Here is a 24,526-nt window from a genome sequence, read left to right as displayed (position 1 = left end):
AAACCAACAATAAATTAAGCCTTCTCTAATTCTTCTTAACTGTAAAGAGTTTTTTTTTTGGGGGGGGGATTTTGGATGCAGACTATGGAGGAAAAAATTGGTATATTCAGAGGGAAATGGCAAAAAATTATAAATTATGAGTGATTGATTTGCAAGTTAAGTTGATGAAATACAAAAGTAAAGAAAAGCAATTTATTAGATTTTGCAGTTTCCATTTTTATTTTAGAAAATTAGCTATCTATTCTCCAAATCTAGCTTAGCATTTTTTTTTCCTGTAAACTGTCTTATTGAATACATGATACACTAATTTATCTTAGCAGGGCAACTTTAATTGTGTGCTGATTCCTTTACATTTTAACTAGGAGACTTCTGATAATTAGATAGCTCAAAGAACTTGCTTCATAACAAGATGAGTTTTATTTTATTTTTTTAAACCTTTTCAGCAGAATGATACTCTTGTTTTCCCTCCCTTTATTTCTGCATTCCTCCAGATACTGCCTGGACCATTGTACAGCACAACAGCTCAGACTTTACCAGAGTAAAAAGTTCCAATCGAGAAAACCCTCATACTGTGTTTTTCAAGTATACTGCCAGTACAGAACAGCTCCAGGCTACAATTAACCATGCAGAACACTGTGAACAGGAGCTTGCTTACCACTGCAGAAAGTCCCGGCTTTTAAATAAGCGAGGTGAGTAAAGCTGAAGAATTTTATTATGTTGCATCATGTGCTTTATTCAACTAGCTGTTATGGATTTTAATTCTTCTAAGGTTATGCCATGGTGCTATTTAATTCGAAAGATTCTTGTTTACTTAGCAAACAGGTCTCATTGTGCAAGTTATAGAGTCCCTTGCTCAGGAAGGAAGACCAAGGTCAATTCTTTACGAGGTGTTTTGTAGCCTTAATTGTTCTTTCAATACTACCCTATCAAATAACTGAACATAAAAGCTTCCTTCTTTACAATCCAAGCAAAGTTTGTCAGTTACAGATTGTACTTTCTTTTGTTTTGTGTTTATGTGTTTATGGTTTTTACAGTTAGTCTCTGGAACTAATACGTAAGAACCAAGGTTGGTGTTTGGTGTCATTCCCTTCCTACCATTAATGAGTACTTTCTGTTGACTTCTTTAAACCAGTCATTCAGTACCCAGTACCCTCATGCATTGACTATCAAATGGAGGAAACATTTAAAATTAAAGGTGTTAGTTTCTTGAACTTCCCCAAATCACCATAGGGGATTACTATGGCTCCAAGAAAACTAAGTCTAAAGTATTTGTTTCACTTTTTTAAACAAGTGACATAATCTCCTTTAATATTTAATATCCAATTTTCCCAATGGTACATTTGGGAAGTTACTTAGTTCTTTCAAACCATTGACATACTCAAATAAACATCCTCTTCCTGTCTTGAAGTACCTCTTAAAATGACTAAGTAACTTAGAAGGAATAAATTGAGTTTTCCTTGGCTATCTAGGGAAACTAGAGTCTTGCTGGTTTCTTAGAATGATCCAGTCCAGGTGCTTATTATATCCCATAATTTTATTGATATTAAGTAAAGGGAATGATATTTATCAAATTACTTGTACCTGTAAAGGCAGAGAATTTTTCATTTGAATGAATTTTCCCCTCACTCAATTCCAATCAATTCAAATTTCTGGAGCTGATCAATGTATTAATTTCATTATCATTTGTCTTATTGAAAGAATAAGGAAGAAGGAAAAACTTCAAGACTACTATCCCCTGCTGCTTAAATGCCATTTACCTGTGAATTTGCTAACAATTGCATGTTTTCACATCCTTCTACACGTGAGGAAAATGCTAATGGGAAAACTGGTATTTCAGTGGAGAAAAGAAAAATGTTAATTGAGAAAAAGAAGCCAGTTAATTTACCCCCTCCACCCACCCAAAAAAAAAAAGCCACAGAATTGTAACTAGCACTCAGTGATTGTGGCTCTGCTCCAAGGCACTGGCATTCATTATCTTTACACATAAAATAGTAGCCCTACATTAGCCCTCAATAGGCTGCAGAATTGAGAGTCGTGTAACCATGGCACCCCTCTCCTATGGCCTATCTTCCCTACTCTTCCTAGGAACTTGAACTGAACTCTCTAGGGGAGAAACTACACTTTCTTCTAGCATGACTGTATTTGTGGTTGACCTATATGTTGTACTATGCTCCTTGACAACACTCCTTTTTTTTCCCCTGCTCCCAAAAAGATTGAATTGGCCACAAGCATATTCATTACTATTCAGGCTCTGCTAAACCATTTGGCACTCCCAAGTAGTTGATAATACCCATGATTATTTCAGGTCCTACATCTTGGTATATAACTATATCTCAAGAGGCATATTTAACCCCCAAAAAAGCTATTGCCATAATATTCAAATTTAAACTTTGTAAAATTTCTAAAGAAATGCGTGGTAGTATATATTCACATCTATGTTACACATAGGCAGGATGAAAACTTTTTATACATGGCATGACTTCAGGTGTTTTTGGAAGTTTTCCTAAATGTAAGATACCTTGCTACTTTGTCATTTGAAGTAATAATTCTTTTAGTATGGGGGAAAGTTCATTCAACAATAACAAAGATTACTTTTCTGATGTAATTATTCCTGGGAGAATCCTTTTCTAGGAGTACATTCTTTTTTTTTATATTAATTTATTTTGAATTATCAACAACCATTTACTTTTGAGTTTTAAATTTTCTCCCCCTCCCTCATGGTCTTCCTCCGCAAGATAGAGTGCAATCTGTTATAGATTCTACATATACATTCCTATTAAACATATTTTCATATTAGTCATGTTGTAAAGAAGAATTAAAACCAATAGGAGGAACCACCAGAAAGAGGAAACAAAAAGAAACAGAAGAAAAAAATAGCAAATAGTATGCTTCGATTTGCATTCAAACTCCATGGTTCTTTCTCTGGATGTGGATAGCATTTTCCATCATGAGGCTTTTGGAGATGTCTTAGATCCTTGTACTGCTGAGAAAGGTTAAGTCTATCAATATTAGTCATTGCACAACATGGCTGTTACCATGTACAACGTTTTCCTGGTTCTGCTCACTTCACTCAGCATCAGACTATACAAGTCTTTCCAGGTTTTTCTGAAGTCAGCCTGTTCATCATTTCTTATAGCAGAGTAGTATTACATTACATTCATATACCACAACTTGTTCGGTCATTCCCCAATTGATGGGCATCCTCTCAATTTCCAATTCTTTGCCACCACAAAAAGAGTTGCTATAAATATTTTTGCACACGTGGGTCCTTTTTCCCATTTGTATGATCCTTTTGGGATACAGCCCTAGAAGTGCTATTGCTGGGTCAAAGGGTATGCACATTTTTATAGCCCTTTGAGCATAGTTCCAAACTGCTCTCCAAAATGGTTGGATCCTTTTACAACTCCACCAACAATACTTTAGTGTTAGGAGTATATTAATGGATGGTTGAAGGTGATGCTGGAGACACATCATGGAATGAAGAACAAGACACAAAAAGAGGTCACTTGACAGCAACAAAGACAAGTGACTTCTATTTTATAATTTTATATTGAGCAGGATGTATTGTACTACTTTTTAACAGAGTATTTCTTTAGGAAACAAAAATGTGATAAGTCATGGTTCTTCATAATTTTACCTAAGTTTAGACTAAACTCAGGTGTTGACTTGCTTTGCTCCTTTCTCCAATCCCAGTACAATCAGTTAACACTTATTAAATTCCTGCTGTTTGCCCTTCTCAACACAGAATGATATAATGATGCTGACTGTACCATCTAGCAGGGAAAATGATCACTCATAAAGGAAATGCAAAAACAAAAACCTCAGATATGTTTTGTGTGAAAAGAAAATTAAAAAAAAGCAGTGTCTGACTAATGTATGTCCATATATAATCAATGTTCACTTAAAAGTGCAATGTTATTCTAGTAGCACTGCTCTCATGACTCCTCTCTCCTTGCTGTTTCTGGGGATTTCATTCTCCTTCATTCTGTTCACTTTTCTTGTGTAGACTCCTTCATTAGCTGGGATATGACAACTTAGGTAGCCTTGCTTCCCTAACCTGCTGGTGTTCACTTTTTTTATTAAGAGAAACTGGGTTCTATGGTGATATGACTGGCATTGGGAAAAAGAAAAGATGATATGGAGAAGAAACTTCATGTAACTCCTGTCAGTCCCTGCTGCCACATGTCCTTTTCCTAATTCATATCTTGCAGCAATTATTCCTTGTTATTTCAGGGGAAAAAGACATAGATGAAGGAGAAAAGTAGTTTGAAGGAAAATAGAAACAACAACAATAACAACAACAAGAAGACCCTGCTTGCCACCATTCTTTCTGCATATTCTCCAGGCTTTGCCACCTAGCTCTCTCAATAGTTCTGAACACCCTCATCTTTAGTTTTTCATCCTAATTCCCTATGTCCCTGAGGAAAAATCTCATACTCTGACAACATCCATTCTACCTTCTCATTCTATAATCCCCAGATAATTTCTTAATTCCAAATTCCCTATAGTCTATGTGCCCATTCCTCCTCCAACTTATTGAAGTCTATGCCTCAGATGATGCTACTCAGTTATAGTGCTAGGAATTAAAATTTTTTTTTTTTGCCAAGTTGGAAAGGATATAATTGAGGGTAGAGAACTTTAAATGCTCTTGCCAAGGATGAAATGAAGGCAAATATGTTTCCACCATCCTAAACTATAATTGTAAAAACATTTCCCATGGGAACTTGCCTGTGATATTACCCTTTATGTCTAATCATGTGTCCATTTTGACCTTATCTCAGTATACCATAGGATGCTTTTGATTTATGCCTAATTTCTGCCAAACTGCTTTCCAGTTTTCCCAGAAAATTTTGTCAAATGGTGATTTCTTGTCCCCAAATCTTACATCTTTGGGACTGTCAAACATTAAATTACCATGGTCATTTACTACTCTGTACTGTGTACTTAATTTATTCCATAGATCCATCATTCCATTTCTTAGCCAGTACCAGAATGTATTGATGGTTACTGCTTTGAAATATAGTTTGAGATCTGGTACTGCTAAGCCATCTTCCTTCACATTTTCTTTTCATTGATTCCCTTGATATTCTTGAACTTTTGTTCTTCCAGAAGAATTTTGTTATTTTTTTCCTAGCGCTCTATTTTTTTTACTTGATTATTTTGGTAATTTGATTAGTATGGCACTGAATAAATAAATTAATTTATGTAAAATTGTAATTTTTATTATATTGGCTCAGCCCACCCATTAGCAACTAATACTTTTCTAATTGTTCAGATCTGACTTTGTCTACTTTTTTTCTAAAAAGTGTATATGGTATTCATATTAATTGTTCTTTAAATATTTAGTAGAATTTACTTGTGAACCCATCTGGTCCTGAGAATTTTTTGGTAGGGAGCTCGTTGATGGCTTGTTAAATTTCTTTTCTCTAAGATAGGATTATTTAAATGTTCTATTCCCTTTATTAATCTGGGAAATTCATATTTTTTGAAATATTCATTTAGTTAGATTGTCAGTTTATGGATTAAGTAGAGCAAAGTAGTTCCTAATAATTGCATTAATTTCATCTTTATTAGTTGCAAATTCCCCTTTTACATTTTTGATACTGGTAATTTGGTTTTCTTTTTTAAAAAATCGAATTAACCAATGGTTTATCTATTTTATTGTTGTTGTTGTTTTTCCCATAAAACCAGCTCCTAATTTCATTTATTAGTTTAGTGATTTTCTGGCTTTCAGTTTTATTAATCTCTTCTTTCATTTTGGTATTTCCAATTTGATGTTTAATTGATGATGTTTAATGTATTCTTTTTCTAGTTTTTTTTTTAAATTGCATCCCAATTCATTGATCTTCTCTTTCTCTATTTTATTGATGTGTTTAGAGATATTATTTTTCCCCCTAAGTACTGCTTTGGTGGGATCCCATAAATTTTGGTATGTTGTCTCAGTGTTGGCATTCTCTTTAATGAAGTTATTGATTGTTTTTATGATTTGTTTTTTGACCCACTCATTCCTTAGGATGAGCTTATTTACTTTCCAGTTAAGCTTCAATCTATGTTTCCATGGCCCTTTATTGAACATAATTTTTATTGCATTACATTCTGAGAAGGATACATTAAATATTTCTGCTTTTCTGCATTTGGTTATGATATTCTCATTCCTTAATACATGACCAATTTTTGTGTAGATGCCATGTACCACTAAGAAAAAGGCATCTTTCTTTTTATTTCCATTCAATTTTCTCCAGAGGTGTAGCATATCTTAATTTTTCTAAAATTCTATTCAACTTCTTAATTTTTTTCTTGTTGATTTGTGGTTCGATTTATCTAGTTTTGAGAGGGAGAGGTTGAGATCCCCCACTAGTATAGTTTTGCTATCTATTTCTTTCTGTAACTTACTCTACTTTTTCTCTAAGAATTTGGACACTATACCGCTTAGTGCATATATGTTTAGTACTGATAATACTTCCTTGTCTATGGTTGTTGTTGTTGTTCAGTCATTTTTTAGTTGTAGATAACACTTCATGATCCCATTTGGATTTTTGTTGGTAAGGATATTATGTTGGTTTGCCATTTTCTTCTCTAGGTGATTTTAAAGGTGAGGAAACTGAGGCAAACAGGGTTAAATGACTTGCCCGGGGTCACATGGTAGTAAGTGTCAGAGACTAGATTTGAACCCAGGAAGTCAAATATTCCTTACTTCAGGCCCAGCACTCTTTCTACCATATCACCTAGCTGTCCAGTGTCTATGGCACCTTTTAGCAAAATGTAGTTTTCTTCCTTATCTCTTTTAATTAAGTCTCTTTTTGTTTTTGCTTTATTACACATAGGCAGGATAAAAGCTTCTTATACATGGCATGACTTCAGGTGTTCTTGGAAGTTTCACTATTTCTCCCTGTTCCCTCTTTCGTTATTTATGTTCATTATAAATAATACAAGGCAAGATGACCAGGTGTCTCAAGAATTAGTGTTTTCCTGTTGCCTTCTCTTTAAGAACAATTTACGACTGATCCATCCATTTAAGTCTGGCTATTTCTTCTGGTTTCATCTGCAGCCAGAATATAAATCATTTTGCAAGTTATTCACTGCGATTATTTATCAATTTGTTGGCTCTGGCCAAAAACAAATTCAGATGAATGTTACCAGTGGTTAAATTTATGTTTATAGAAGGTGCAAAATTCTGTGATTCTTAGTCTCTTGAGACCCCTTTCCCAAAACTTTGGTGCACTACTGAAGGAGAAAAGAGACTAAGAGGAATGAAGACTATTTGCATTTTATCCTTTTCATGGTCCTTCCTGTCAAATGTCTTCTTCTTTGCTATGAACATGACTTACTCTAGTACACAAAATAAAGAAAAAAGTGAAGAAAGAAAAACTTTGAATGACTCTAGCATCCCCTCAAACTATCGTCATATCTCTCCTCTCTTTCATGATCAAATTCTTACCGAAACACACACATGCAAACACACACACATACACACACGCACACTCACAACAAAATTGTCTACCCTTATTGCTTCTCCTCCTCTTATTTCTCATTCTCTTATAGTATGCTCTTTTTTTAACCTCATCACTCAATTTAAAATGCTTTCTTCACATTTATCAGTGGTGTCTTAATCACCAAATCCAATATATTTCCCCCAGTCTTCATCCTTCTTAATCTCTCTGCAGATTTTGATTTTTCTTTATTCTGAACTAATAAAGATAATTTCCATCTACATGAAACTCTGAGTCTCTAGTTCACACTTCCTATTAAAAAAAAAGCACATAACAAACTTCATACATAACTTTCAAAACTGTTCTGCTTGTCTGAGCTTCCTCCTATATTTCTTTCTCTTCTCCTTTATGCAAATGTCCAAATAGAGTCCTTTTTTTAATCACTGTTGCAAATAGTTCATCCTCTTCCTTACCCTGACCCCTCCAATACATTTATAATTAAAAACTGAGAAAAAGAAAAAGAAAATTGGGGCAAAAAGGTGATGCTTATTTTTTTTCAAATCTACATAGCAACAATGTCTCAAATGTGCATCACTTTCTGCATTGTGAGCCCATCATCTCTCTATCAGATATTATACTTCATCCTGAAGTTTCCTGAAGACATGGTTGGTCATTGCTTTGATCAGAGTTATTAATTCTTTCAGAGTTATTTTTCTTCTCAATATTATATGTCACTTTCTTAATTCTATTCATGTTATTCTGCATCTCCTTGAATTCTCTGAAATCACCTCTTCCCTAATTTCTTACGATATAGTAATATTCCATTATATTCATATATCACGGTTGTTCAGTCTTTTTACAACTGAGGAGCCCCCCATTTATATTCCAGTTTTTTATATTTTTTGTATTTTCAGTATACTTTTAGGATCAGCAAAGTTTTTTTTTTCCCTCATGATTATTTCATCCTAAGTATTATTTCCCATATTAAACTATCCTCATCCCAATTCCTGCTTGTTTCCATGTTGAATTTGTGTGTATGGATGTTCAGCCTTACTTTGGCTAGTTTAGATAAAAGTCAAATTCATCCCACACTTCTTCCTTTGTTTGTATGAGCTTCTCCCATCTTAATTATGATTCTTCTCCTGCATATGAAGCTGACTTTCTGGACTTTGACATGATGCATCAGCTCCAGTCTTAACCTGAAATGTCCCCTAGTTTCTAAGACCTCATCACCTTGGAGTAGCCATGTATTCTCGTAGCCTTCTTACAGTGAAAAAGCCCTCTACCATGCTGGCCTCTTTTTCCTATTAGCTCCCATTGATCCTCCATTTTGGGGAAGCAGTTAAACTTATTAACCTTCATATCCTCCTGGCTGTGCTTCTGAAGTTCTAGGCTTCAACACCACGGCCCTTTGCAGGAAATTTCATTACCCATATACTTTTTAGCTCCTTTGCAGCCAGGGATTGATTGACATTCTTTTTGCTTTTATTTTATTTCCAGTGCTTATAATGCCTGGCACATAATAAACAATAAATGGTTGTTATTTTGCCTTATGAGAAATAGTAAGTCCCACTGTCCTTCATCCTATTTGCTACATAGTTATATTCCTTTTACCCTCTCTTTTATTTCCCCTCTCAGACCTGAAAAACATAACCAGTTTACCTATACATCCTCTCCCTCCCCCTTTTATCAATTGAAATGACACCAAGGCAGATGTATTTATTCATCAGCTTTACCTCACCATTTTACTTCAGCCAAACTGGATTACTTCCTCCCTAGATCTTGATCTACCTGGCTCTCTCTGCCCTATAAAGACTGTAAGGATCACTGGACTTTTCCATGCACCTGGTAGTTGGACCTTCGCACATGTATTATCTCGACCCCATAATTAAAGTTCCTTGAGCACATGATTGTTTTTATGCCTCAATTTTTTTTTCCTATTTGTATGTCCAGCTTTACAACAGTGCTTTGCATATAGTAAGCACTTAATACATGCTTCTGTATTTTTATAAAAATGGCATTCCTAAGGCCTGATCCTGTTAATTCCCTCTATTAACTCTATTTAATAGCTTTCTATTTCCTCTAATGAAAAAAAAAACACAAAACCAAAAAGAAAACTTTTCAGTTTGTCATATAATGCCCCTTCAATCTAGCTCCTCTATACATTTTTAGGACTATTACACATTAATTCCTTCATGCTCTTTCTATTCCAGCTAAACTGGCCTACTTACTGCTCCTTGTTCAAAGCATTCCATCTCCTGTATGCATGCCTATACACATACTGCCTCTCATGTCTTTAATATACTCTTTTTTCATTCTTGCCTTCTAGAATACCCATTTAAGTTAAATGCTGAGTTCTTGTGTCATAAGACCTTTCATGATCTTTCCAGTTGCTATTTATCTTACCCAACCTTATAAACTAGTGTACATGTAATTTTCCCACTCCCTCTATACCCTTATTTAAAGGTAAGTTACTAAGGAGAAGATTTTTAGTGTTTTATTTTTGTCTTTGTATATCCAGCACCTAGCAAAGTGCCTTGTACACAATAGGCACATAATGAAAACTTGTTAAACTGAGCTCTACATTATGATATTCCAATGTATTCTAGTTCCTTTGGATGAAAATTTTAAATACAACCTGTTTGAAACTTTATAGATTGGAGAATGTTAGACATTGGAGACAGATTTCCTTTTAATTCTTTCATTTTCTATTTGAGGAAGCTAAGTCCCAGGAAGGTTTGTCAATTTATTCAGGGATACAGTTAATCAGTGACAAAGCCTGGATTTGGATCCAGGTCTCATGAAACCCAACTTCATTGTCTTTTATCTATGTCAAGTGATTTAATACTCAATAGGAAAGGGTTCTGTTTGCCAGGTCTCTCAAATCTAGTGAGAAGCTTTATGCAGCAGTCCTTACTGCTTTGAATGGTTTATATTGACCAAGCTCTTCTGTGAATTAATTCCCTTTCTGCCTTCTGCCACCAAGTTGCAGTTTCCCCAATATGCTGGAAAAGAATAGAAATCTGTAGTATCTATTTGTATTTTTGGAGTATGACAGATAGAACAGAGAGCTTAATATGTAATTGCCTAGAGTCTTTCTGACCACATCCCATAAAAAAATGCAGCTGAATGCATATGCAGACATAAACACACAGAACTCAAACTTGGTATCTGGATCTATCATTTTATCACACAGAATTGTGAGGAAGCAACATGGTGCTGAATAAAGTCTTAAAATATCATTTTTTTTAATAACATCTTTTTAAAGCTCCATTAGATTCTCTGTTCAAGTGATAGTGTGGATAAATCTTAAAATCCTAGCTAATCAAAGAGGTATTGTGATCAGTTTTATAATTTTAGGACATGTGCATATTTCTTTAAGTACATCAACTAACTCTTCAATTAATAAACATTTCCAGAATGTCTGCTATGTGTCAGGCACTGTACTGTTCTAAGTGCTAGGACACGATAAAGGGGCAAAAAACAGCAACAAAAAACCAGTCCCTGCCTTTAAGGATCTCACACTCTAATGAGGGAGACCATAATGAATACAGCATAGGAGCGTTTTGAAGAGAGAACATTTTGTTTATATATTACTCAAAAGAAAAACAAAAGCTATTTTTAACTATGTGCAATTCAGATTTACCATGGGCCTGTATAAAGAGCTCTGGATACTCTCTGGTTCTGACACTTTGGCTATTTGACCTTTGGTAAATTGCTTCACTTTTATAGTCATCAGATTTCTGATTTGTAAAATGAGGTAGTGCTGTCTGTGGTTCCATCATCTAATATTCCATGATTTAACACAATGATTTGACCATGATCAGTCATTTAATTTCCCCTCTCAGTCCAATATATCCTCTTTATCCTGAAGTGTTGTCACCAGAGTCATCCTGATCTGTCACCAAGCATTGCTTGTCCTATTACAAGCATCTACAGTTGCTCCCCCTTTTTCTACCACAATATTTACATTCTTCAAGATAATTCCTTTCCCTGGTTTTCTTATATATTCTCAAAATTCCTTCCAATCCTCTTGAATATTGTGAATGGAGCCAGATGGTGCATGATATCATTCAGAATGCTTTAGGCAATTTTCATGGTTTCTACTTTATAGAGAGTTTGGGCACAACAGACACAAAAACATAGTTGTGCATTAAGCTGCAATGATTTGCTTCATCTTTAAACTATAAAAACATCATGGTTGAGTAATTAATTTTCAAAGTGGTATTTTGTAGAGTACCTATTAAGTATTTTCAGTATCTCTCATTACCCACTTTCCATCTCAATAATGAGCTTTCGTGCTTAGGGGAGGAGGTATTGGGGTTTGGGGAGGGACCTACTGAAGATATTGCCAATAACATCTATTAAACCCGTTATATCCATTCTTCCCAGAGCTGAATTTGGTGCTTTTTGAGGCACCCTGTTGGACTGGCAGTTGCCTGCTAATGAATGAGGTGTTATGTTTATGAGCTAAGAGATTGTCAGCATAGCAGAAGTCTTATTTTACACTGAGTTATAATAAACAGTGATAGCTGTACCTAAGAAGGAAGCTGGGATGCATTCCAAACTCTCAATGGGGGCCCAAGGACGACAACTTCTGACTTTGAATGAACACGTGAAAATGTCCAAACATCTGTGAGGAGCCAAAAGATTTAATTGCCCCTTACAACTTGACCTTGTATGACTTCAGTTTTCACCTTTCAAGACAGATTGCCTTCAAATCTCTCATTATCCTTCCCTGCATATTATGTGAATTTCCCATTCTGGTAAGTTAGGAACATTGTTAGTCTTAATGTGAAGTACTATAGAGTTAAGGCAATATTCAGCTTTTATCACTTAATTGTAAACACTCTCAAGAGTAGATAAAATGCTGAATGATGGGAGTAAAACAAAACCTTGGTAATAGGCTCTGAGAAATGCTGTTGGTGCAGCAGGATGGTGCAGTGGATAAAATATTAGACTTGGTGTCAGGAGTGATCTGGGTTTTAATCCCACCTCTGTCACTATACACGACTATTGGAAAATCAACTAACCTCTTTGAGCTTTAGTTTTATCATCTGTAAAAAGGGGATACTAATGTGTTGTAGTACCACACTCACAGGGTTATTGTGGAGGTCTTATGAAATTATATATATGACTTTGCAAACTGTAACACACTTTGTATAAATGCCAGCTATTATTGTTTAGACCCATGTTTGACCTGAAAAGTATATCAAAAGTCACTTAGTTGCACATTTCTAGGTGAATCACCTGGCAAGTGGTTCTATAGCCTCTCTTTAATACCTCCCAAAGTAGCCCATTTAATTTTTGATCAGCTCTTATCACTGTGAAAGCTTTACTCATATGGATTTGACTTCCTCGAACTTCCACTCAGTCAAAACAGAGAGTTTAAACCAGCAATTCTTAATCTTTTCTGTGGGTATCTTGGACTCCTTTGGTTGTCTTGAGAAATATAGGGACTCCTAAGAATATATTTTAAATGTATAACATTACAAAAGAAGCAAACAAACAAAGAATAAAGACGTAATTTTCTCCCTGGTGGACTTCACTGTAGATTTGAACTCTCATCTATGAGGATTATATGATAACCTTTCAGTTTGAAAACAGTCATAGTACCATTGCCCCATTTTCATCCCACACTCTATGCTATTTGGCCTTCTTGACTTTGCACAGACTGTCCTGCCCACCCCCCATATCTGGAATGCATTCCTTCTTTATCATCCCTGCTTCTTAAGAATCCTTAGTTCCTTTCAAAATTCAGCTCAAGTGTCACTTATTTCACAAAACTTCTCCTCATCTCTTCCTCCCATTCAATTCCTCCACCCCATTCAGAACCAGGAAGAACATTACCAATTCTTAAATTAATCTTCTTATTTCATCCTCTTCTGGTTCTGAGTGCCCTCACCCATCTTAGTGATTGTACTCAAGCATCCTCCAGGTAATCACTTTCCTTCCTAGGATATGGCTTTCAGAACTGTTGACAATATGTTTCAGTATGATCTGAGGGCAGAATAAAGAAGCACCATCTTTTTCTCTAGTCCTGGATACTATGCTCTCAGTGCTGTGAAGTGAATAAGATTTACTTCAGTCAAGTAGAGAATCAGTTAATGCCTTTACTTGTCCCAATAATCATATCCTTGATTATGTAAAAACATTCTCTTGACTTTTCTACATTTCTCAAAAAACAGTACATAGATGTCAATGTGAAAAAAACATTCTTTAGGAATACATATATTGAGAAAAATTGCTTTATATAAACATTTAATTTTCTCAATGGCTATTCCATAATCTTTAATAGATTTTTGATTTACTGTATAAATTATTCTGACTTCAGATTTGATGGAATCTCCTTTTTTTTCCAATTTCTATTTTTAAAGAAATCACATAAAAATGCTGCTCAAGATAAATTATTCTAATATAATGCCTGAATGAGTTAAGAATGACTAGTTCATTTTCCAGTGAAAGTATAAAGCTGGGACAATCATTTAATCTTTGGTAATGAAATATTTTAAAAATTAACTTGGGTGTTATTCTTAAAGAAATTTCTTGCTTTAATATGTAAGATTCTTCTTCTAAATATCCATGTGTTTATATATAACCAATAATGCACCAAAGTAAATATGCATGTATATTTTTATTTGTATGCATTTTATTTTGTGTTTAATATACATATATTTGCATATGTATATTCATGTTAAATTAATTAATAATTTTAAGTGAGTCAGAAGAAAAGATTATGCAAAGAAAAGAGAGAGATTAGAGACAGAAAAGGTTTCTCATAAAGGGTTAAAGCAGATATACTTTTTTTTTTATCTTTTAGATGGAATACCATTAAGCTGGTGGGTTGGAAGAACCAATGAAACACAGACTTATTGGGGAGGTTCCTTGCCTGATGTTCAAAAGTGCACTTGTGGATTAGAAGGGAACTGCATTGATTCTCAATATTACTGCAACTGTGATGCTGACCGGAATGAATGGTGATTTCTATATGATTTTATTATATAAAATGCACTTTTAATTTTTAAAGGATATAGTTATTTAATTTGTGTGGATAATATGAAAAAGGTACCACATTCATTAAAACAAATTAAACTACATTGGTGTGCATATTAATTGAGGTAAAATAAAATAATCAGATGTGCTGATTTATTCCTTTCAACGTTTTCACATTAAAAAATTTTTAATATGCAATATTTTCTCTTTTTGCAGGATTCATTTGTTTTACACAATTTGGCACTAAGGCAACACAATTTTTAACACATATCATTTAATTCTTGAAACCAACGTTATATTATATTAGGTATTAAGTCTACCTTTGATGAATCATTCATTTTTCCAAGTATAGACCTGATTATACTCTTTGGTTTTCAGTTTTATATCAGGCAAGTTCCCAGGCCTTTGAAGAATATTTGTCTCCACTTTTTAAATATATTTCTAAAGCTTAAATAATGTGTGGCATGGTTCAAGGTGCTGTTGCAGTGTTCCTTCTTCATTTTGGATTTTTGGCAATTCCAGATCAATTTTTCCCCAACATAGCTCTATCCCATACTTCCTTCCTTCCTTCCTTCCTTCCTTCCTTCCTTCCTTCCTTCCTTCCTTCCTTCCTTCCTCCCTCCCTTCTTTCTATCATCCATGTATCTATCTATCTATCTATCTATCTATCTATCTATCTATCTATCTATCTTTCTATCTATCTTTCTATCTATCTATCTATCTTTCATCATTTCTTCAATGAGCACAAGTCTTCCAGTCCTACTGAAAGAAAAAAAACTGTAAAATATTTTTGGTAGATGTTTTATATTCTAATGGTGATTTCCATGTCTTATTGGCTCATATGGACTTCTTTTTACCATAGTTTTAATTTACTTTTGAATGAAAAAGTGAATTTCTTCAGTAAAAATTTTTGTCTTTCCCATGACCAGTGGTTAGTGGCTATTTTTGTTTTATTTTAAAAATCTTCTTACTGGTCTTTCAAATTCAAGAAGCCTATATTGCTCTTTAGAAGAACCAAAATTAACCCTTCCATCTGTCAGGTCTCTGATGATGTTTTCTTTTTTTCTGAGAACTAATAAGGGTATATTCCAGGAGCAGTTTGTCAGTTCTTGGATTTTTTTTTTATTTGCAACCATACTTTGAGTTTCATTACAACTTAATGTGTCTTTGAATGATTCTTGAAGTGTTTGACTTCTGTACAACAACAAGCACCAGCATGAAATATGTGTAAGAGTCATTTAGGAATGCTTCTAAAAGTTATGTTGTTTGGTCATGTCTGACTCTTCATGACCCCAGGGACCACACTGTCCGTGGGATTTCTTGGCAAACGTACTAAAACGGTTTGCATTTCCTTCTCCAGTGAATTAAGGCAAACAGAGGTTAAGTCACTTTCCCAGGTAACATAGCTAGTAATATCTGAGGCCACATTTGAACTCAGATCTTCCTGAATCCAGGCCCAGCTTTCTATCTACTGAGCCATCTAGCTGCCAAACACACACACACACACACACACACACACACACACATAAATAAACAAACAAAAAACCCTTTAACTATCCAGGTAGAATACAGCTGACTCTATTGTTTTGTTGGTATTATAAATTGCTGTTACCTAGTTAGACCCGCCTCTGGGTGGTGGGCAGCTAAAAGTAATAGTGATAGTTAAAAATCACAGATAAAATAACAATGAAAGAGCACAGTAAAACCTATGTGTATGGAATGAATTCAATACGCACCTGACAGAAAGTAGTTCAATTTGTGTCATGGTCAAGATCAGATATTCTGAGTTGAGTCTTGCAGTCACAAAGTGAAACCATATCAAAATTACTGCTTAGCCTAAGTAATTCACACACCACTGTAAGTCTAAAAAAAATTCAAAGTGTAGGTCTTGATTAAGAGTGATATAATTCATTTGAAGCTTAAATGTTAATATGATGAATGATTCATGTCACTTTGTCACTTCTGAATAATGAATTATGCATCATGCATGGTTTTGATATAAAGAGATAGAAATATGCATATATAGTATCCCCAAAATCTTAGTACAGTTTTAAATTATTAAATATCAAAATTTGATTTTTGAAAGTTGCTCTTTAATTTTGTGTTTGGTAGGACTAAAAGCTGAGATGTTGAACTGCCAATTAATTAGGGTTTGATGTAATAGGTGAGCCATGGATATTTTTATGTTTTCTTTGTATATCCTGGGAGTATTTTCAATAGCTGGATTCATTTTCCCGATATTTGTCACCTCTTTTAAAAATACATTGCTTTTGAGATTTGAAAAACCTTATGCATGCATTAGCTTATTTGATCTTCATAATGTCCCTGTTAGGTAGGTATTATAATTATTCTCATCCTTATTTTGTAGAGAAGGAAACTGGGGCATTTAGAAGTAAATCATGCCACTAGTAGGTGTCCCAGTCAGAATTTGAATCCATGTTTCCCTGACTAACATTCTATCCAATAAGCCATGTTGCTTTTTGTCTAGCACACTATCCCCTACATCCCATGGGGAATTGCTTGCATTCAATGACTTGTATGTTTTCACAAAAAAAAAAATTCACTTTTCCACAAAATCTCATATCTGTGATAAAATGCATTACTTGTCTCTATGGCACTTACACTTCTCTTGACTTGCATTCTCAACATAGTAGAATCCTTTCTTTTATTATAAGTAATACTATTTTAAATGGAATGTCAAGTTTTACACAATGAAACTCAGAGTGTCCTGCAGTCAAGACACCCACTCAGGCATTGGCAACTAATTTCTAAACCTTATTAACATTCTACCATTCAAATTTTTCTTTTAAAATATAAGATTTTATTCTTCCTGCAATATTTGCTTTTCGTATATAGCAGTCATTTCACTTGGATGCTACCACCACGTCCTTCTACAATATGTCAGGCAGGTAAGAATCCTGTTTCGGTTGAACCCTTTGGGATCTCTGCCCAGTCCTCTTGTTCTCTTCTAGCTTAAAATAATTTCTGGCTGCTAAGACTCCACTTTTCACTACCAGTCAGGGAACTTGAAAAGGAACTGGATTTAGGAAAGAAGAACCCTTGGAGAGTTTGCAGTTGTAAACTGTAAGACAACATGAACTAGCCTCTAAAGACATCCTGATTGATATTTAAAGTACATAACAAACATTTGAAGGAAGAAAACAAGTTTTATTTGCTTATGAGATCCCCTACATGCAGAGAAGAAACTGAAATGCTTAGGCTCACTTGGAATAAGGACCTCAGTTACTAAGTAAGTGACAAACGTTCCTACTGTTGATTGGGAAGAAAAGAGGATAAGGCTGTCTCCAGGGTCCGAGACACTGTCATGAAAGCTTCTTCTGGCCTTGGACCAGAATGGGCATTGCCGGAGAACAGAATAAACAAAAATCAGAATTGGTGTTCCTGATGTTCTTGTTGGTGCTGATGAGAGAACATTGTTAGGGTCCTTGTAAGAGTAAGGGTCCTTAGCCTTTTTGTGTGTCATAGATTTCTTTGTCAGTTTGAAGAATCTTATGAACCTCCTCACAGAATGAAGTTTTTAAATGAGTGCAATAGATGCATAGCATTATGAAGGAATTCAAAGAAAAGTGAAAATAAAAGTGTGCCCTGATATGTATCCACGGACCCTAAGAAGGTGTGACTATAGACATTGAAGCCTGAAATGGCAATCAGAATATATGCCACAAGGGGACATTTCAACAGTCTAAAATTTCTTTACTGATTTGAGAATACATTTTGAAAATATATTTAATTGATGATTTCTTTAACTTTAAATCACAATAATTACCACTTTTCTCTCTAGATTGAATCTTCCCTTGTGATAAAGACAAATAATTAAACAGCATCTGATAAAGTGGCCTCATCTGACAATGTATACAATATTCTGCCCTCATACTTACCCTAATAGGGAGATATGTTTCATTATCTGTATTCCAGGACCTCATTAAAAAACACTGCATTTTAATGATCTTTTTACTAAGATTGCCTATATTTGATATATATTGTTCTATATTTTTCATACAAATCTTGACTTTTTTCTGAATTGTTAGTGTTTGACCATTTCTTATCCTGAAGTATTTTTTTAAACAACTGATTTCTGTTTTAAATGAACAAATTTCTATTTTAAGAGAAGACACACCAACACAAATGAAATGACCCACAGACACAAATTAAATGACCCCTGGTTTTTTAATAATAGGATTTTGCTATATTCCAATTAATATGTTTGTAATTAAAGTCAAAGGCCATGACAAAAATATCAAAAATATGGAAATGTGACACATGAACATAGAAATATAGTAAATCCACAGTATTAAAATTGCTTTGCATTTTCACACTTTTGGCTCAAATACAAATGATATGACAGTTTTTATTAGGGGTTTCTACTTAGCAATATTAACCTTCAGCAAAATTCAGTGCAAAACATATATATTAAGTATTAGTTGAAGATATTTTGCAGCTAGCATTAGGCTTAAGGGAAATAAAAGAAACTTCCTTTATTATACCCTATCCTTAATATAAAGATGCATTTCTGAAAAAGGGAAATAATGATGCTAGAACAGAAGGTCTCCACTTGTCACATGCCCTTTAGGGGCGCATTCAAGCCAGTCATTGAAAAATGGATTATATGGCAAAAACCCCCAGAATATTAAAATTTTAAATTACATTCTTTGCATGGGTCAGCTTAGAACAAATAAGATGAGCTTACAATATATCAAAGAGAAATAAACATTTTATTAAGTATCTACTATATGCTAAGCTCTGTGCTAACTGCTTTATAAATTTTATCTCATTTAATCCTGATAATGACCCTGGGAGGGAGGTGCTATTATTATCCCCATTTTACAGTTGAGAACACTAAGAAATATTAGAGGTCAAATGACTTGCCCAGGATCTAGCAAGTGTCTAAAGCTGGATTTGAACTCAAGACTTCCGGCTCAGTGTTCTATCCACTGTGCTACCTAACTTTGTATTATAGTACAAATATGTGCTCAATTATTCAAATGGATCTGTGATCTCATCAATTCAGGAATTCCCTCCACTGATGAAGATTGCTAGTCATCACGTCTACTTCTTTGTCTTTTGTCCATATACTTTACCAAATTTGCCAAGAGGGGCTTAGCTGAGGCTTCCTTTCTTTTTCCTGATTTTAGAAGAGTGCCAGTAGAGTTCTCTGGCCATAGACTTGTCATCCAGTGCTTTCACCATTTGACCATCTCCTCTTTCTGTTTTAGAATCCTTTGGTGCAGGGTTTTGTTTTGTTTTTTAATTCCTGTTCTCCTTCAGGATTCCTTGGTTATATGTTTCAGCATCCTCAACCCACCATGCACATTTTCTAATGCACAAACAACAATAAACCATGATCAAAGCTTCAAGAAAATTATACTTTAGCTTGCACACAGAGTATATCAGCTTTCCCTCTGGAGGTGGATGGCATTTTTTTTTATCATGAGTCCTTTGGAATTGTCTTGGATCATTCTAGTGATGAGAATAGGCAAGTCATTTACAGCTGATCATCATTGTAACATTGCTGTTACAGTCCACAATGATCTCCTGGTTCTTCTCACTTTACTTTGCATCAGTTCATATAGGTCTTGCCATGTTGTGTTATGTGTGTGTGTGTGTGTGTGTGTGTGTTTTGTTTTGTTTTGTTTTTGTTTTTTTGGTGCTGCTGTTTTCAGAGCTAGTTCTGGGAAATCTGTAAGTTTTTGGTGCTTCCAAGATAGTGTGATCCAGGAGAGGTGTGGTCATTGTTTTCCTGGTGTAGGCTCTGGTCTAGAAGTCACCCAAGAAGTGGCTCTGCCTTCCTGTAGGTCCAAGTACTAGTGTGCCTTTTGGCACTGGAATTTCAATTAGGGCTGCTGCTCCCTTGTGACTGATGTATGGGCAATGGAGTTGCCAATTACCACCAGCTGCTCCCAGTGTCAGAAAGGGCTCCCTGTAATCTCTTTCTTACCAGTTTGTCTGACCCCATTATAGTCTCTGGGCAGAGAACCCTTGAAGCTGAAGCTCCTGTGCAGTCACCTCCAGGGCCCACCACCACTGCTGTTGCTACTTGCACTTTGGTGTCCCAGACATCTGTTGCTGACTTTATAAGTTGTATTAGGCTGGAAAAATGTCTCACTTTGAACTTCTGTTGGCTGTACTGCTCCATAATTGTATTTGAGATGTTATTTCAATATTGTTTGGAAGGGAATGTTGGAAAAGTTCAGCCTCTAATCTGCCATCTTGATTCCACCTCCCTTACTGCAGAAGACCTTTTGGGGTGGTGATTTAGATGGCTTAAGGCCTTTTACAACTACCAAGGAAAATTTGAGGGTTTTTTTTAGTCCTCTCAGACTACTCCTCATAGTCTGCAGACGCATTCAAAATCATTACTTTGGCCTGAGAGTGACTTCAGAGAAAGTCTACATTATACATTTGTTATAAATGCCGTGCTAATAAATGAAGATAATTAGGCATATATTAAAATTCTGAAAATTTTAGAGAACCTAAAAAGAGAACATTTTTAAAAAATTAGATGTGACATAGTATTTCATCTCTTCGTCATCTCCAACCTCCTGAGTTCATACAAAACTCTGTTTCATATCAGATCCAAGTAGGTCACCATAAAAGTGACCGCTGTTAGAAAAATTTTACGTCATTTCATTGAAAAAAAATTTTTTAATTATCCTATTATTTGAAAAAAAAACTTAAACCAGTCCTTACAGAGTTGATAATACAAGCATCCTAGCTGCTCATAAATTGTTGCCTTTATTAACCATTAGTGGAGACTACCAAATAGAATATTAGGGGAGCAAATGGATGTGGGGGAGGGGAGATTCAGTTAAGTTAATTGGGAAGTTTCCAACAATGGAGCTACAAGTAGAAAGGTGAATGACTTCCCACATTACTAATATGTTCATAAGTAATATTGATCAATCTTTTTATTTCTTCTTCCATTCTTGTAAATACTCAACCATATGCTCTTTTGAGTCTAGAAGAGAACCAGCTCATGTGCCTTTACAATAATTAATATATCAAAATATTAGCACTTTATGGTCTTGATTACAAATTTCGATTCTTAATACCCTGCATACATTTTACAAAGCTTTAAGTTCAATGATAGATTTATTGCCTTGGTAGTAATATTCTGAGGTTCATCAAAAGGGGGCTTGAGGATATATCTATGTCTATATACAGATAGACATGTATGTGTGTATGTATGTTATTTATATATGTGCCTATTTAAATAGGTGTGTGTCCCAGTCACCTAAAGCTGGAGAAAAAAATGTAAAATCTTTTTTTAGGTTCTCTAAAATTTTCAAAATTTTAATATATGCCTAATTATCTTCATTTTAATATTATTACCACATCATTCTCTCTCTTTCTAATACAGTATTTTATCCAGCATACTTATATACCACTTTGTTCTATTAACTGTTTGCTCAGGGAATATTACAAGTTAAAATTAATAAGCATAAGTAGTTAGATAAGTGAAATATCTTAGAGTAAACACATGCGATATATTCCCAAGCCAATCATTAATGTGCGTTGCATCCCAAAAGTCTTAATACCATCTTAAGTTTTAATAGCACTAAGACTTTAGGAATACAGTATTTAGATAATCTGTCTTGTGTTTTTCCCCCAGTAGCATCAATAATCCAGACTTAATTGAATAAAGCAATGTATTTACTTGACAAAATGTTTTCATCACATGATACTCTCAATGGAATGTTACTTATTCTTCAAAAATACTTCCTGATATATAGTCAGATGTATATACACATATACAAAAATATGTATAGATGCATGTTTTGTGTGTGTACATGTATATATGCACATATATTAACATTTACTATATGTGACCACAGATGGCACACATTTTCATGTGCATGCATTTATACACATGTGTATTGACTCACACGTGCAAACATATATGTTTCTGTACTAACATACATCACTATGACTATAGGTAACATATACATTGTGTATGTATGTGTGCCTATATGGGTGTATATATGCCTATATGTGGGCAATTAGGTGGCACAGAGGATAGAATGTTGGCCCTTGAATCAGGAAGACCTGAGTTCAAATCCAGTCGCAGACACTTATTAGTCGTGAGACTCTGGGCAAGTCACTTAATCCTGTTTGCCTCATTTCTTCATCATCTATAAAATGAGCTGGAGAAGGAATGGCAAACCACTCCAGTATCTTTGCTGAGAAGACCCCAAATGGGGTCACAGAGAATAGGAGAGGACATGACTGAAATGACTCAACAAGAACAATGATGTCTATATGTGTGTATATGTCTTTATATGCCTGAATACATATATCTATGTATCTATAGATGGGGTAAATGCACATGTGTCTATATACAAATAAATGTATGTATATTTGTACATATATTTGTATAGACATACAAATATATACCTATATAATATACACACATGTATATATGTGTATGCCCACATACAAATGCATACAATATAGAAACACATGTACCTATAGTTGCACATGCTATATGTTACTATATAAATTAAATAGGATCTTATAGGATAGAAACTTAGACAATTTTGTTTGTCTGTTTTTGTGAGGCAGTTGGGGTTAAGTGACTTGCCCAGAGTCACACAGCTAGTAAGTGTTATGTGTCTGAGGCCCAGATCTGAACTCAGGTCCTTCTGACTCCAGGGCTGGTGCTCTATCCACTGTGCCATCTAGCTGTCCTGAAACCTAGACAATTTTGAAAAGTTTATTTTCATTTTATATTTAAGCACTTCAAAGATCAGTGATTTTATCAGCTTAGGTACTCCTTCTACAGATGAACTTTGAAATGCAATGCTTTAGTTGATGGTTGATAGAAGTTACTGTGACTGGAAAAAAAAGTTACCTATTGGCTACTTTTGTTATCCTGAAGTTTTTCAAACTTAACCAGTCTGGTACTAGGACAGGATACATTAATTGTATCCCCATAGCAATGTCCAAAGCCCTTTGAACTTTACTGTTAAACTCCCCAAACATTGTACTCTATTGGTGGCATGTTATGATGGAAAGATTGCTGAACTTGAAGTAAGCAGATGTGGGTCTAATTCCTGCATTGGCTACTTACAGTCTCTGTATGCTTTGGTTTGTTTTAACCAACATTCTACAAAAACCCTCTGTGTTCAAAGAGCTGGTCATAGCTTTTCTGAGAATTCTGCTTGGTTACCTCTCTTATCTTCATTTTTTTTTTTGAATGAGAATAAAAATCTTTATATGCCAGCTAAACTCATGGAGTTACAAGTAAAGTGCCATGTAAACCTGAAAACACTATATGATAATAAAACATTAGCATGGCCTTCTCAACCCCAGGTCACTTTTACACCAATATAAAGCATCAGAGTAGTGGAGGGTGGGGCTTTTTTATCATACTCACCAAAAAACTGTCATTTTGACATCTGAAATTTTTTTAATCTTTTTCTGAGACTGTCTGGATCTTGATGCATAGTAGAACTGGAATAATCAAATATTTATGCATTCATATTCATTGCTGTAAATCTACAAAGATTAGTGGCTGGCAGAATTCTGAATGCCCTGTCTCTATGTTGACAGTTGTATTAGTGACAAAGGCTGTTACTAGCTGGGATTTCTGCTAATTTAGGTGCCACCAAGATTAAATGCATGGACATCTAGGTGGCACAGTAAAGAGAGCACTGGGCCTGGAGTCAGGATGACTCATCTTCGGAGTTCAAATCCAGCCTTAGACACTTATTAGCTGTGTGACCCTAGGCAAATCACTTAACCCTGTTTTTGCCTCAGTTCCTCATTTGATAAAGCAAGAAACAGGTACAGAGAAGATAGGTATGTTGTAAAGTATGTTCCTATAGATCCATGAATTTGACTAGATGGCTTCTGAAGACCTTTCCAAATATGAGATTCTGTCTGTAATTCTGTCAAATGATTCACCCAAGATTATACAAGTAGTTAATAGCTGAACCATGATTAGAATTCAAGGATCTTGAACTCTCATCTAGTTATCTTTTTGCTAGGTTCAGGCTGATGTGTTGAAGTAGAACTACACTTAGCAAAAAAAAAAAATGTTACTTGGATTTGCAGGTGACTTCTCTACTCGATTCATATTTTTT

General features: G+C 34.8%; 1 protein-coding gene across 2 annotated transcripts in view; it reads left to right on the top strand.

Moving 5' to 3' along the window:
• CNTNAP4 (contactin associated protein family member 4) overlaps positions 1 to 24,526 on the top strand; it is a 582,938-nt gene that overhangs the window by 485,263 nt on the left and 73,149 nt on the right. For both annotated transcript variants that reach the window (XM_020976685.2, XM_020976684.2), the window contains exons 13-14: positions 492 to 689; positions 14,251 to 14,407. In XM_020976685.2, the coding sequence (XP_020832344.1) occupies positions 492 to 689; positions 14,251 to 14,407 (355 nt within the window). The remainder of the gene's footprint in view (positions 1 to 491; positions 690 to 14,250; positions 14,408 to 24,526) is intronic.

The sequence above is a fragment of the Phascolarctos cinereus genome, unplaced genomic scaffold, assembly GCF_003287225.1.
Source record: "Phascolarctos cinereus isolate Bilbo 61053 unplaced genomic scaffold, phaCin_HiC Scaffold_4;HRSCAF=312, whole genome shotgun sequence".
Taxonomy (NCBI): Eukaryota; Metazoa; Chordata; class Mammalia; order Diprotodontia; family Phascolarctidae; genus Phascolarctos; species Phascolarctos cinereus.
Note: the sequence above shows the minus strand (reverse complement) of the source record. Positions and strands in the feature narration are given on the sequence as shown.